General features: G+C 32.3%; 2 protein-coding genes and 1 non-coding gene across 5 annotated transcripts; 1 reads left to right on the top strand and 2 right to left on the bottom strand.

Annotated features, from left to right (window-relative positions):
• Nucleotides 1–1,551: 1,551 nt before the first annotated feature.
• LOC111996649 (aspartic proteinase) lies at nucleotides 1,552–5,965 on the top strand. Of its 3 annotated transcripts, none has more exons than XM_024028642.2 (14): nucleotides 1,552–1,677; nucleotides 2,118–2,496; nucleotides 2,590–2,650; nucleotides 2,745–2,839; nucleotides 2,938–3,050; nucleotides 3,204–3,372; nucleotides 3,465–3,504; nucleotides 3,957–4,021; nucleotides 4,109–4,222; nucleotides 4,322–4,380; nucleotides 4,483–4,645; nucleotides 4,783–4,902; nucleotides 5,329–5,417; nucleotides 5,638–5,965. In XM_024028642.2, exons 2-14 carry the CDS (start codon nucleotides 2,125–2,127, stop codon nucleotides 5,720–5,722), a joined length of 1,545 nt encoding a protein of 514 aa, XP_023884410.2. In that variant the 5' UTR covers nucleotides 1,552–1,677; nucleotides 2,118–2,124; the 3' UTR covers nucleotides 5,723–5,965. The 3 variants fall into 3 exon arrangements, with proteins under 3 accessions (XP_023884410.2, XP_065622538.1, XP_065622543.1); XM_065766466.1 differs by lacking the exon at nucleotides 1,552–1,677 and adding an exon at nucleotides 1,766–1,958; XM_065766471.1 differs by lacking the exon at nucleotides 1,552–1,677 and having other exon boundaries at nucleotides 1,990–2,496.
• A 222-nt stretch (nucleotides 5,966–6,187) lies between these two features.
• TRNAG-GCC (transfer RNA glycine (anticodon GCC)) lies at nucleotides 6,188–6,258 on the bottom strand. The gene has a single exon. It is a non-coding gene; the product is annotated as a tRNA-Gly (tRNA).
• Nucleotides 6,259–7,335: 1,077 nt separating this feature from the next.
• Nucleotides 7,336–13,634, bottom strand: LOC111996775 (probable WRKY transcription factor 47). The gene is made up of 5 exons (XM_024028774.2): nucleotides 13,293–13,634; nucleotides 12,811–12,963; nucleotides 12,021–12,380; nucleotides 11,690–11,803; nucleotides 7,336–8,238 (listed from the first exon to the last, which is right to left on the bottom strand). The coding sequence occupies exons 1-5, from the start codon at nucleotides 13,497–13,499 to the stop codon at nucleotides 7,576–7,578; spliced, it is 1,497 nt and encodes a 498-aa protein (XP_023884542.1). The 5' UTR covers nucleotides 13,500–13,634; the 3' UTR covers nucleotides 7,336–7,575.
• Nucleotides 13,635–13,893: the final 259 nt, after the last annotated feature.

The following is a 13,893-nucleotide window of genomic DNA, read 5'->3' on the forward strand; positions in this document are numbered from 1 at the left end:
TTTGACCATATTTTCATGTGCACCCAAACACACTCAATGATGTAAAATATTTTCCGAATTTTCATTTCACTAGAAACGAACACAACCTTAATTTTCTATTTTCTAGTTTCTACTATCTTCTAGAGTCTAGTACTCTTTTAAGTTTCAACTTTTACTAAGTCACACGTTATTAGCTATGGTTAATTTTGGAAATTAAATGACAAAGAAAAGTTTTTAAAAAATCAAGTGTCAGACTAGGTGTTGTCTAGGTACAATGGAATATAATATTATTAATATATATTAATGTTTATTTATAATTTTATACTAAAAAAAAGTATTATTATTAGGAAAAATGTTATGTTTACAACATTTTCACAACACTTTCATACCAAATTATAGGTTGAAAATTGTTATTGGTTTTAATTTGAACCTACTACTAAAATTAATTTTCCCCCATCTATATCAGCCCGTAATAACCTGTCATTTAGGATTTTTTATTAAAATATTATGAAAATATTGTCGACATAACATTTGTGAATTTTATTTAGGATCTATATATAATTAAAATATTAATAACTTTTGTCCATGCAATAAGTGCTTCAACTCTCACATATATTGTATTTTTTACAATTATCCCAAATGTGAATTTTATTTGTAGAAAAATTATAATAAATGTTTTTTTAAATCCCACTTTATTTAATTTTTTTAGACAAATTATATATGTCTTTTTTAGGAATCCCAAAACAGTACATTGAAATAGATCAGTTTCGAAATATTCCATTTCAATAGAAAAACTGAAAAGGAATTAATAACATTGATTTAAACTAATGACTTAGGAGACGTGGTTTCCAATGAATTTGTGTTATCCTTGGGTTCTAAACTTTTTGTAATCATAATTTTGAAAAAAAGTAGAATTTATTGTTTTATAGTTATAATGTGTTTACGGAATCTCTTCTTTTAGAATGAGCCTTTATTTATACTTGAGATCTTATTAGTTATGTCTAGTTATGCTTTCTACGCATTGCTTAATCGTTGCTCTTCAATGTCATGTGTCGCACTGATTTTTTTTTTTTTTTTTTGGTTAACGTGTCGCACTGATTATATTCTTAGCTATCTACACACTTATGCTTATTTCAAGTAATTAAATTACCTAAGCTTTTCACCAAAGAAAAAAAAAAGGGGGTGATAGAGAAGATTGGTTGTTATAACTTATACACGACTGACCATTGCTTTAAACGACGTGTCTTCCGCTAAAATGCATGCAGAATATTTGTGTCGTTTGGCATGTTAGATTATCACTCATTATCGTGTGTGGCGTGGTCAAGCAAGAGACAACGTTGTTTCGTCAATCCGTACTCAAAAACAAAAGAGCATGCATATATGTATATCATCCTACAACTCCACGAAGTTACGTGGTGGTTTCCTCTTCCCTGATCGAACAAGTAATCGCAGCATAGTAGTTTGAGACTGAATGAGAACAACTCCCATGAAACTAAGGACATCACACACACTAGCTAGCAAGGAAATAATTATCGTGGAATAGTGGACGACAAAACCTTATGTTACCCACCACTTTAGTCAAAAACATCTTATACGTACTTGATACTCTTTCGCGCATTGGCAACTCACTACATAAACGTATATATATCTATATAACTTCTCAATTGTCAGCCTCGACCACCTTGTGTCCTAAATCAGGTATATCAACTGCGAAGTTTCCTACCTGTTACTCTACTATACTATTCATCATCATCATAAGTAGTAGCCATGTCTGATTTTTCTTTTGTTATGTGTGTGTTTATTGTTACGACTCGCGCTTAATAGGCCTTTATGCACTTTCCAGCTCTTTCATACGTGCATGAACATGCCATTGATAGTTTTATTAAACTTAATTTCTTGATAGAGGGGCTTTAAAGTTTAAATGATCAAGTAGTGTGCAAATAAGGCATTCACAACCACTTTTTGGGAACTTGGAACAAGTATATTTATGATTGTTGGACAAATGTTTGTGAAAATGAATATTATAAGCATCATCACTCTTTGATTTCATTCTGGTTTATGTATTTTGTGCCTTCATTCAAATATGCAATTAATTGTTACATACGCTTTCTGAAATTCTTATTATTATGTTAAACCAGAGACTGCATGAGCATGGGGATTAAGTACTGTCTTCTGGTTGTAATCTGTATATGGGCTTTGTCAGACTCATTGGCTTCCACAACTCCCTCTGATGATGATGGGCTAGTTAGAATTGCTCTAAAGAAGCGCTCTTTAGACCTTAAAAGTCTAAATGCTGCAAAAATAATCCCCAATAGAGACGCTTCTCATGCTAGAGGTCATGGGGATACTAATAGTAATTCAAATGTTCTCAAAACAGATATAATATATCTAAAGAATTATTATGATGCCCAGTATTATGGAGAGATTGGTATTGGTACTCCCCGCCAAATATTTACTGTTGTCTTTGATACTGGCAGCTCCAATCTTTGGGTTCCCTCTTCAAAATGCGTCTTTTCTGTAAGTTTTTTTTTTTTACTAATATGAGTTCTTGTGTTTTATGCTCCTTCTTTCTATTGAAGTCCTTTGTAAAGCATGACTCTATGTATGCAGATTGCTTGCTATATCCATTCTAAGTACAGGGCCAGGCTATCCCGTACCTATACCAAAATCGGTAAAAAAGATTTCTGAATATTCATAACATATCTTGTATTTTTTTTGTTACTATACAGTGATCATTCTCAAAGTTGTTTTTCAATCTTATTTAGGAACACATTGCAAAATCCCTTATGGTTCTGGATCTGTTTTTGGTTTCTTCAGCCAAGATCATGTCAAAGTTGGGGACTTTCTCATTAAAGATCAAGTTGAGTTTTTTTATTTTAATTGCCCAAAGTTTCATTCATGCTTTAAAATATGTTATGTTTTCATTGCACTCATGTTATGTCAACTCTTATTCTTCAGGAATTTGTAGAGGTTACTCGGGAAGGATTTTTTCCATTCTTAACAACAGAGTATGATGGAGTGCTTGGGCTTGGGTTTCAGGATATATCCGTGGGGCATGTCACGCCAGTGTGGTATAGTTTTCACATGATTTAGTGTTAAATTTGATGTATCTATTTGACTGTATGCTTTTTTTTCTTCATTAGTGAAGAGGATTTAAAGGGCTATTCTCCATTTTTTATTTCTTAACTTTTGATGCCTTGTGCACACGACTTTTCTGAGGACAGGTATGATATGTTTTTACAACATCATATAAGCCAGCAAATATTCTCTTTCTGGCTAAATCGAGATCCAACATCAAGGTTGGGAGGTGAGATTGTCTTTGGGGGTATCGATTGGAGGCACTTTAGGGGTGACCACACTTATGTCCCATTGACTCACCAGGATTACTGGCAGGTCTATAAAATTAAGAATTTGTTACTCGCCCTTAGTATCTTCTTATCATCAATTTGTGTGACATTTAACTAAAACTAAATTCATCTATCCAGATTGAGGTGGGAGACATTCTCATTGCAAACAGACCAACAGGTTCTGTGACATTTCCATTCCTTTCTGTGTTTAGCTGTCTTGATCATTTAATTAGAGCATGAATGAATTATATGTTAAGAAATTAAATTTGCTGAAGTATGCACTAGTTCTATTGAAGGACACAGCCTTGACAGTAAATGAGGTCTATGCCTTTTCTGATCCAGTTAAGCCAAAATCTTATCTAAAACAATCTTGAAAATGTGAAAAGAATAATCAAGAAGGACTATCAAATTGTTGGTGAATTTCCAATTTATGTGTTCACTTGACTAGTGATCACTAGGTGTTTTGACTTTGAGGGTAATTTATTATTTTCTCTACATGAATTAAAAAGGAAAATAATCTCTTCAGTTATTATTTTGATATTTAAGGCCTAAGAAGTACAAGTTAGCTCATTTCCTTTTTATTCAGTTCATACATGCATATTAAACGACGACAACTTTTAAAATTTCCAGGATTATGCGAGTTTGGCTGTGCTGCCATTGTGGACTCAGGGACATCCTTACTTGCTGGTCCAACTGTATCAATGCTATACTTTAAGCTAGTTTAAATTTCTCACTTTGCAGTATTTTCTTCTGTGACAATTTTTGTTCTACCTTGTTTTCAGACCATTGTGGCTCAAATAAATCATGCCATTGGAGCTGCAGGGATTGTGAGTATAGAATGTAAAACTGTCATGTATAAGTATGGCAGTATGATATGGGAATACCTAATAGAAGGGGTTCGTTTTCCTTAGCCCTTTAATTTTTCTATTAACTCTCTCAATGGTTATCTACAGCTCCTTCCTAGAATTTTAAGAGTTCACTTCCCGTGTTTGTAGGTAAGACCTGAGACAGTATGCGTAGGTGTTGGACTCTGCAATGGCACTCATCATTTAAGGTAATCAACTTGCGTCCTTTTTTGTTGTTTTATGGGATGATCGTGGGGAAGATTTTGTATTTCTTCATTCTCAGTTATCACAAGAAAAACCAAACTTTGCAGCACTGGGATTGCATCAATGGTTTATAATGAAACTCAGGCCGGGTCATCAGTTGATGATCATGAGAGTGCCTTCTGTACTTTTTGTGGGATGATTGTCTACTGGATTCAAGTACAGCTTAAGGAAAGGAGAACAAAGGAAAAAGTATTTACATATGTAAATGAGGTAATTTCTCTCCAAAGAATAGAACTTTTTTTTTTTCTAATTGTCACATCACTTTTGTATGTATAGACTAGGACTAACAACAATTATTTTTTTCTTTTTTCCTCTTTTTTAATTTTTTTAATTTCCATCTGTTAAAGCTGTGTGAGAGGCTCCCGAATCCAATAGGAAAGTCATTTATTGACTGCGATAATATAGCTGGCATGCCGTATATTTCATTCACAATTGGGAACAAATCCTTCCCCCTCTCTCCAGAGCAGGTGTGTATCTTTTTATGCATTAGTTAACTTCTTTGCATTTTGTTTGGAAGAGCAAACATGATACACCATTGAAAATAATAATTCATGCCATAATATCAAATGGGGTAGACCTTAGAATATAACAACTCACATGACTAAATGTTCTGGATAATTTGATTTTCATTATCGTGATTTTTCATTACAAAACAAAAACTATGGGCTCAAGCTTTTATTCAGTGCTAGCTTGCTCAAATTTTTTTTTTTTATCACCTTCATGTATTACTTTGTTACACAAGTAGCTTATCTATAAATAAATAAAAAACCCTCAAATTTTGAGAATGAATGCAAAATACTATAATGAATCTCTTCTAATTTGTGTTCCAATCCTAGTATAAATATGCTTATTGTTTTTGAAAATCTCTTACTCCTTTTGGACCTTCAACTCAGTACACGCTCAGAGTTGAAGAAAATTATGGCACTGTCTGCGTTAGTGGGTTTGGTGCTTTGGATGTTCCTCCTCCTCAAGGACCCCTCTGGTACGGCTTTGATTATTCTCTCTCTCTCTCTCTCTCTCTCTATATATATATATATATAATGGCTTCTGACTTCGTACATATTCACCAGTCTGAACTTGCATTCAGATGCCTATGCACCTAATTATGCATGAAAACTCTACATTTCTTAATGCATCATCAAGTTTGAAGGTTAAGATATATAAATGAATCTATAGTGTATTACAGAAATGTCTGAATGCAGGGTTCTTGGAGATCTGTTCTTGGGAGCATACCACACAGTGTTTGATTTTGGTAATCTCAGGGTGGGATTTGCCAAAGCTGCATAGGAGATTGTATGTTTGGTGTTAAAGCTAAGCCAGGCTATGGTAAAGCAATGATAGGGGTACATGACCCTTTCAATATGTAACATGCCCTTTTGACTTCCAAATTCCAATGCTTTAGAGCTTTGTGTAAAGGTAATTGATGTGTTTATAAATAAATGTGACATCATTCTGTTTAGCATTAGATGATAGCAAAAAGAAATGTTACTTCTGTGGTCATATATGATAAGAAAAGTTTTATTATACGGATTTAGTTTGCATAAAGAGCTACAAGTACAGCAAAAATTTTGCCAAGTCTCTGCTTTCTTTAATTCCCTCTCAACCACTACATGTTGATATTGTTAAATGTTTGGTCGAGCATTGTTAAGAAGTAAAGAAAGTAAAGAATAACAAAATCTGCAAATCTTTGTGCTGAAAAGAGGAAAGAAATGATTGTTGGAGTTAAGAATAAAAAAATAAAATAAAAGAAGTTGCACCAGCCGGGAATCGAACCCGGGTCTGTACCGTGGCAGGGTACTATTCTACCACTAGACCACTGGTGCTGTTGATGACTATATTCGCACAGAATTAAATATTCCTAATCAAAATTTTTATTTTTCAATTCAAAATAAAACAAAAAAAAGAAGAAGAGAATTTGGTCCACTTGTAGCATTTGATCCTGCCTGTATTAATAGAATTTTCTCCATTGCGTCAACTCCGTGATAATTTATCACTAGTTCTTGATGTAGATAGAATTTGAATCCTAAATCTCGTATTTAATGATAAGGATTTTATGAATTAAATTAACTGGAACTTATAACAATGTCTATAGTGTGGTATTATTTAAGATTTTAAATAATATGTCACAAGATACACATTTATATTTATAATATTTAATCTAAATTATGTAAAGATTAATTTTAAAAATAGAGCTTTTTTTTTTTAATAATTCAATAGGTATTCTTTTAGTTGAGATTATTTAATAATTACAACAATGGGAATGAGTGATTTGAACATTGATTTCTTTGTTGAAAACATCATGAGGTCAAATTGAGTTACAAAACTCTTGTTTAAATGTAGAGGCTTTTATTTATTTTTAAACTAGTTTGTAACCTCTTGCATATGCATGAATACACTTAAAAATATATAATAAAATACATAATATAATACCTATATATATAATTTAAATATTTTTGATAGTCATTTTTATATTTTGTTAACCCTTTAAAATTTTTATAAAGATATTATTAGGTATAAAATGTAAATTATCATTTTTTTAAAATTATTGTGAAGCATTTTTTTTTTACGATTCATTTATTTTAGACTTTTTGGTTTTTGTACTTAATAACTCACTTGGATAAATATTTATAATATGGTCCCACATTTGATTCTAAAATTAAAAAATAAAACTCTTTAAGAATAAATAATTTAGAACATATAATGTAAAATTGGAACTCTAATTTGAAATTCTAATTTGAGTTTCTCTTAGTTTCTCCTATTATTATTATATATATATATATAGATATATAGATGTAGAAAATTGTAGTGCATAGAAAATTGGGGTTTTCCACAAATTCAAAATTATGCAGCATTTTTTAGGATGAAAATTGTTAAAACTTTTCTTTTCAAGAGGGGCAGGACATTTAAAAAAAAAATGCAGCTATATATAATTAACATCGTTTTTTTGCTTTGTCCAACAACAACAATGGATGGGAATTTATGCTTGCCGACCCATTGATACAAGCCACCAAAACTGAAAAACATTTCTGTACATACCAGCTTCTTATTGCTAGGCAAACAAATTAATATTCACGTTTAAAACTAATCCAGTGCTTGCAGTACTAGTTTGTTTTATTTCTTCATTTAGAAACAAGCTAGGACTAATTTGTGGCAAAAGTGGTGCAGGATTGATCAGGACGTTGTGGGGAAACAGGCACTACAGCCATTTCATCAGAGCAAGTGTCCTGTCCACTTATATTACTAGTATTATTTTTGTTCTGAGTTGAACCCATGATCGATGAAACAGCTGCCATTAGTGCTGTTGTGAAGTTTCGGTCTGTGGCAATAGCTGCACTGACTGAATCCACCAATGTGGTGGGTGGCTTATTAGAAGACATGTACAAGGGATGATGATGATGCCCTGTGAGTTGTTGTTGTTGTTGTGGAACTCCATTATGCAAGGGCAAAGGGAAGAAAGTTGGTGGGGAGGGAAGTGAGAAATTAGGTGGGCGTTGCATGGGGTGGTGAGTGGTGTGGGTTAAGTCGAGTGTGATTGTAGGATATGGTGAAGAGGTAGAGAGGGTGGCCATGGTGGGAGAGATAGCATAATTTGTTAGCATTGATGGGAAGAGGCTTGGATTTGATGGGTTAAAGTTGTGACTGCCATTACTGCTAGTTGTTGTTGTTGTTGAGCCAGAAAGGAGCATGTTCACTGCTGCTGATGTTGTGCTAGCCATGACTGTGGCTGCTGGTGGGAGAGGGTGGTTATGGTTTCCTTCATACGTTGTTATGAGGATGGACATGTCCTCAGCACACCTTTGCACCTGTTGCAAACACGTATATCTAGCATTAATAATAGGGAAAAATCTATTACATACACTACAAAAATACACTGAAAACATGACTTAATAATAACACTTGCTACTAAAAAACACAAAAATATATAGGAAAATTCAATACTTCATTTAAATTTCAAAAAAAAAAATGTTATTATTGAATAAAAGAAACAAAAAGAATGTTACTATACTATTTTGCTTTTTCTAATATCTCATGTATCATATATATATATATATATATGAATATTTCTTGTTATATTGTGTTGGCTCTACATCTTTGTAAAACCTAGATGATGTGAGGAGGAAGATGCATATATTCTATATATTCACAAGATACCTTATTTTGTTATTAGCCCTTACAAGCCCTTTTGTAGCCTTAGCTAACACACTTTTGTAACCTTTAGGAGGAGTTTTCAAAAGAAAAAAAAAAAAAAAAATCTTCTATACCCAAGAGCTTAAGTATGATCCTAGAACATTATTTTTCACTTATAACAAAAGTTAATTAAAAACCACTAAATCCTAAAAACAGTAAAAAGAATCTTAAAAAAATGCCCAGAGCCAATTTATCTATATTATATATAAGAATGAATGCTTTAAAACCAAATCAATTGAATCACAAAAATACATTAATGATGCCTAAATGTCAAACGTTTAGATAGGATTATAATTATTAGTTAAAACGAAGATTGGGAGCATTTTAGCATTCAAATCCGAAAAATAAAAGTTGATTGTGATATCGATTATTATGTGAAATGGAATGGATAAGTATGTGTTGTGCAGACTTGAGTTAAGTCTAACATTATATATTTACTAGGTTGAATTAGGATCTATAAGCAATTACAAGGGATCATAATTGTAATTGATTAGTTCTTTTAGGATATAAATGCAAATGTGAATAGAGTTTTCTTCTAATTGTGTCAAATAGTATTAAAGTTAGTACCACCATGGTTCGAGGGGACTACAATGCTATCTAAACCCTAGCAAAAATGTTAGGAATTTATGTGGAGAGATTGTAATATCTCGAATTTTGTGGGTCGGCTTATTGGATAAGTTTGTATTATGTAGATGTGTGCTGAGTCTCACATTAGGTGTTTATTAGTTCGAAATAAAATATATAAGCAAGTATGGCCGAGAAGCCCTCATTGGAACTTAACAAACTCTTTTGAAGTATGAATGCAGATCCAATTATTGCTTTTGTTGGTGCAAAGAGAAAAATTTTCAAACAATCATAAAATTTCCACATCATATCACAAGTTCATATGGCAGGATCAAAACAGCCAATTACAAGATGTCACATGCTATTTTGTGGGTTCCACTATTGTTATTAAAAAAATTAATGGAAATTTTCCAAATGTCACAAAATGGAAATTACAAAAAATATCCAAGAGTCAATCTCATGTTGACATGTGCCAATATTTTAATTTAAAGTTGCACAAGATGTTTAATTAAATATTGTCATGTGTTACATAAAATTAAGACATTTTGACAAATCAACTAATGTCATGTGTTCCTTAGAGAACAAGGCTTAAGATCTTTCCATTTAAATTATGATACTTGTTGCCAATCAAAATTAAAATTATATCATTAAACCTCCCCAAGACTCCTAGAAATAAAGTCATTCATTAGTTTTAGGCGAGGAACTTACTTAGAATTTTCCAAATTTTACTAAAATCAAGCTCCAAAGCCTCCAAAATTTTCAACCTTTGAAATTTCATATTCAAGGTCCAAAACTATGAAGAACTTCTATATCCAAAACCTTCTAATACAAAGAATATTCATCTTAATCTCAGAATACGAATGGAATTAAGCTTTAAAGCCTCCAAATAACTTCAAGAAATTTAATTCATCAAAGATTCATAGGATTCAAGCTTTAAAGCCCCCAATAATTTCTACATCAAAACCTTCAAATGTGAAGAATATTCTAAGAACATTCATTCATATCATTCTTACAAGTCTTAGAGTTCTACTAGAATAAATTATCATAACCACCAAACACTTAAAAAATTCTAATCCCTTGAAGATACTCAATCGATTCAAGCTCTAAATCCCCAGCGAAGTTCCACTCATAAGTTTTTGAATACAAAGAATGCAAAGAACGAAGAGTCTTTAAGAGGGGCATAACTAGAAATTCATCACAATTCGTAAAAAAATTCCAATCCACTTTTCAATCAGAGTGGAGGATATTTTGTATTCAAATCAAGACTATGTTGGCACAATTCTCAAGTTGAAAATTTTTTCAAGGGCATTAAATCATAGGATTAGTTTTTTTGTAATAGAATATAAATATAGAGAATTGTACCCTTTCATTCATCAATACAAATTTTACATTTGTTAAATATTTCAATTGTTCAATTTTCAAACTTGAAATTTTGTGTATGCACTTGGGTTATGTAAGATGCATCTTACATAAGAAGGAGGGTTGGTTGGAGAAGGAGTTGCCATTGGAGAGGTGTCAGGGTGAGGGACTTGGAACGTGAGAGTTTGAAATGAATGGAGCAATGAGTGGTTTGGAAATATTCATAGGAAGAAGAAGTCGGTTGAGTTGATTGATTGGATCAAAAGACATTTGTTATTTTTAATGTTTGTCTCCAAGAAAGACGGAGAAATCAAAGTTCAAAAGACATTTGATTTCATTAAAAGTTAATGGACAGCTAAGTTGTAGCATGATGTTTGGACTTTCCACTTTGAGCTGTGAGACTGTGATGTAAAGCACTACAGTACGTGCCTCCTTAACCGGGTTCTAATTTTTGTGTTCTTTTGTCTTTCTTTTTTGGTCTTTCTTTTTCTTTTTCTTTTTTTTTTTCTTTTTTTTTTTTGTGTTGATTTTTGTTGAGTTGGTAACTTGGCATATTAGTATGTAGATTTATTTTTTATTTTTTAAAAAAATATATAGATTTTATTTGTAATTTGTTTGTTCATTTATTTATTTTAATGAAATTACATTACAAAAATAAATTTGTGGAGACTTAACGAGTTTATATCATATGATATCAAAGTTAGGTTAGTAAAACCATGTAGCTTAAGGGCATTGTAGTACAACATGGGTTCTATCAGATGTTAAGAATTTAAGGGTAATTATGATACCCCAAATTATGTGGATTGGATTAGATCAAGAGTGTCAGGAAAAAAAAAAAAAAGAATTTCAATTAAACAATGTATTTTTCCATTGATAGCCCTGATTGAACACTTTGACCTAGCTAATAGCTATGTGTTTTTGTTTCTTTTATGATACGATTTGGAGATGGCGAGCCAGGCATGCACTTGCTGATCCTGCTAATCATTGTTCCATCTCTTTTATAGCCACGCTCGAGTTACAAGCTTGGCATTTTTGTTTCTAGATTAGGCTATAACCAGCTTGTATTCTTTTACATTTTTTTTTTTTTTTTTGCTTGATTAAAAAATTTAATTCATTCAAAATTATATGAAAGAGTAGCCTCACCTGCTTACGAACTGGACATCCAGTGGCCATGGTGCAACGATAGTAAGCACGAGGACAGGGGTTACCCTTTGCCATTTTTTGACCGTATTTCCTCCATTGACATCCATCGCTCATCTAAAACACCAAAATGTCTTCATTAATTTACTTCATGGAGTTATGTTGCTTCCATTAAGTTTGTCACAACTTTTTCCAGCTTATTTGATTTATATACGAATTTTTAAAATTTTATTTTTACTTGGTAGTTGGTACAACTACACTATAAACCAATGAAAATAAGCACTCTCAAATGAACACTTTGAAAGGAATATCAAATTATAGTTAATGACCATACCAAAGGGGCATCTGATCTTGCTCTTATGGACACCCTTGCCTTCTTGCAAAATACCTGTTGATCAGGTCTATTCTCCTCCTCTAAGTTTTGTCCTGGTGCACCCCAACGATGTGTTGTATGATCAACATCATTATCATTGTTTGAGGACCAATGTTTCCTGCCAATCTGATCAGTCATGTTGTGGTCCATTTCCTTCGACATTACTTCCATATTATTGTTTTCTGGAGAAGCCAATCTTTCTTGTGTCTTGTCCTCTGAATGCAAAGCCTCATTTATATCCAATATTGAAGTAGATGTCACCGGGTCTTTGGATTGTCGGGCGGGTAGGGTCGAACCACCCACTTCTTGTCTCTCATCCTTCTGATTATAAAATGATGTATTTCATTATAAGTGAGTCAATATTTTATTTTTGGAATCTAATTCACTAAATACATTTTTAAATTTGTAAATGTAATATATAATTTGACGTGTAAAATGGATCCTCTCAAATGGAGATGGTTTTGTTTTTAGTTTTTACATTTGTCTAATTGAACTACAGACTCTTGCCAAATGTAGCAAATTGTTCTGAATAATACAAAATAGATTAAATGAGATTGGTCAACGCTACTTCCAAGTCTTCACAAACAGATTGATATTGAAGGTATGATTATGTATACATACATAAAAACAAAAACAAAAACAAAAAGTGGTCTTGTTCAATGTTTGCAACTATATATGAACAATTGCTACACCAATTAACCAGCTAAATCTAGTTTGGATGATTTATAAGAGGATGAGAAACCAAAATTACCGGCAGAGAATGATTAACGTGGGCTGGTTTTGGCATCACTGAAAGGAGGTGATCATGAAGAGCTGTGTAATTCTTGGTGGCCCGATCCAACAAACTTCTCAGATTTCGATTCTCATCCCTTACTTGCTCAAGCTTGACCCGTAGCATACTCAACTGAATATCATATATATATGAAACTCGATATTAACTCTTGTTTTTTTAATATATATATATATACCTATAAAATACTTAAAAAAAATACTTACCTTTTCCTAAAAAAAAAAGAATAAATGAATAAAAATAAAGAAGAAGTTATGGATCAAATACTAGGAATATTCAGGTTAAGAATATACAGAAACTCATAAACATATAAATAAATAAATAAAAACATGTATGTTGTGCATGAGAAAGCAAGCTAAAAAGTAACTTACTCTAACGCAGTTTACATAATATGTACATGTGTACAAGAAAAGGCAGATGAAATTGGAAAAACACACACTTACATTAGTATTGGAGGGCTCCTTTGGAGTCAGTAATGGTGGTGATGCAACCTTGTCATCTTGGTGTGGAAATTCTGGTGACCCCTTTCGAATTAGCGGCTCGCAGTTATCATTAGCAGAAAAGAAGTCAAATTCTTTGATCACTACAGGTTTTGCATCCATGGAATTCTCTACAGGCTCATTAGCTTCACCAGCTCGAGATGATATCATATTCCCTGGAGTTTTCAGATCAAAAACTCTCTAAAATTTTTTTGAAGAATAATATTCACAATAAAAGAGGGCATACACAAGTATATACCGCGTTCAATTCACTGGTTTTCTTGTAAGTCTTCTCTTCTATTTAAACAAAAGACTTCCATAAAATATAGAATAAAATAATAGATGTTTGGGATAGCTACTGTCTAGCTGCCAGAAACCCTCTTTATTTTCCAATCTGTAAGAGAAGACTTGAACCGCGTTGGTCGTGTGGAAAAAAAATGATGGTACGCAGGCTGAGATCAGCGAAGTTGAGGAGTGGGTTTTAAATCTGAAAGAATTGTCTTTTAGTGGTAAAGAAGCAAGAACTAATAAATTGAATTACTCCATATTATTTACTATGTTTAAA

This window comes from Quercus suber, unplaced genomic scaffold (assembly GCF_002906115.3).
Source record: "Quercus suber isolate HL8 unplaced genomic scaffold, Cork oak 2.0 scaffold_24, whole genome shotgun sequence".
Taxonomy (NCBI): Eukaryota; Viridiplantae; Streptophyta; class Magnoliopsida; order Fagales; family Fagaceae; genus Quercus; species Quercus suber.

What these genes read in the sequence shown, in the direction of transcription:
- LOC111996649 (XM_024028642.2), top strand. Translation starts at nt 2,125, where the DNA reads ATGAGCATGGGGATTAAGTACTGTCTTCTGGTTGTAATCTGTATATGG. An exon ending in CCGTACCTATACCAAAATCG is followed by an intron (nt 2,651 to 2,744) that starts GTAAAAAAGATT and finishes AATCTTATTTAG; the next exon opens with GAACACATTGCAAAATCCCT. An exon ending in CCTCCTCAAGGACCCCTCTG is followed by an intron (nt 5,418 to 5,637) that starts GTACGGCTTTGA and finishes GTCTGAATGCAG; the next exon opens with GGTTCTTGGAGATCTGTTCT.
- LOC111996775 (XM_024028774.2), bottom strand. Translation starts at nt 13,499, where the DNA reads ATGATATCATCTCGAGCTGGTGAAGCTAATGAGCCTGTAGAGAATTCC. An exon ending in CAAGATCAGATGCCCCTTTG is followed by an intron (nt 11,804 to 12,020) that starts GTATGGTCATTA and finishes TTGGTGTTTTAG; the next exon opens with ATGAGCGATGGATGTCAATG. An exon ending in GATGTCCAGTTCGTAAGCAG is followed by an intron (nt 8,239 to 11,689) that starts GTGAGGCTACTC and finishes TGTTTGCAACAG; the next exon opens with GTGCAAAGGTGTGCTGAGGA.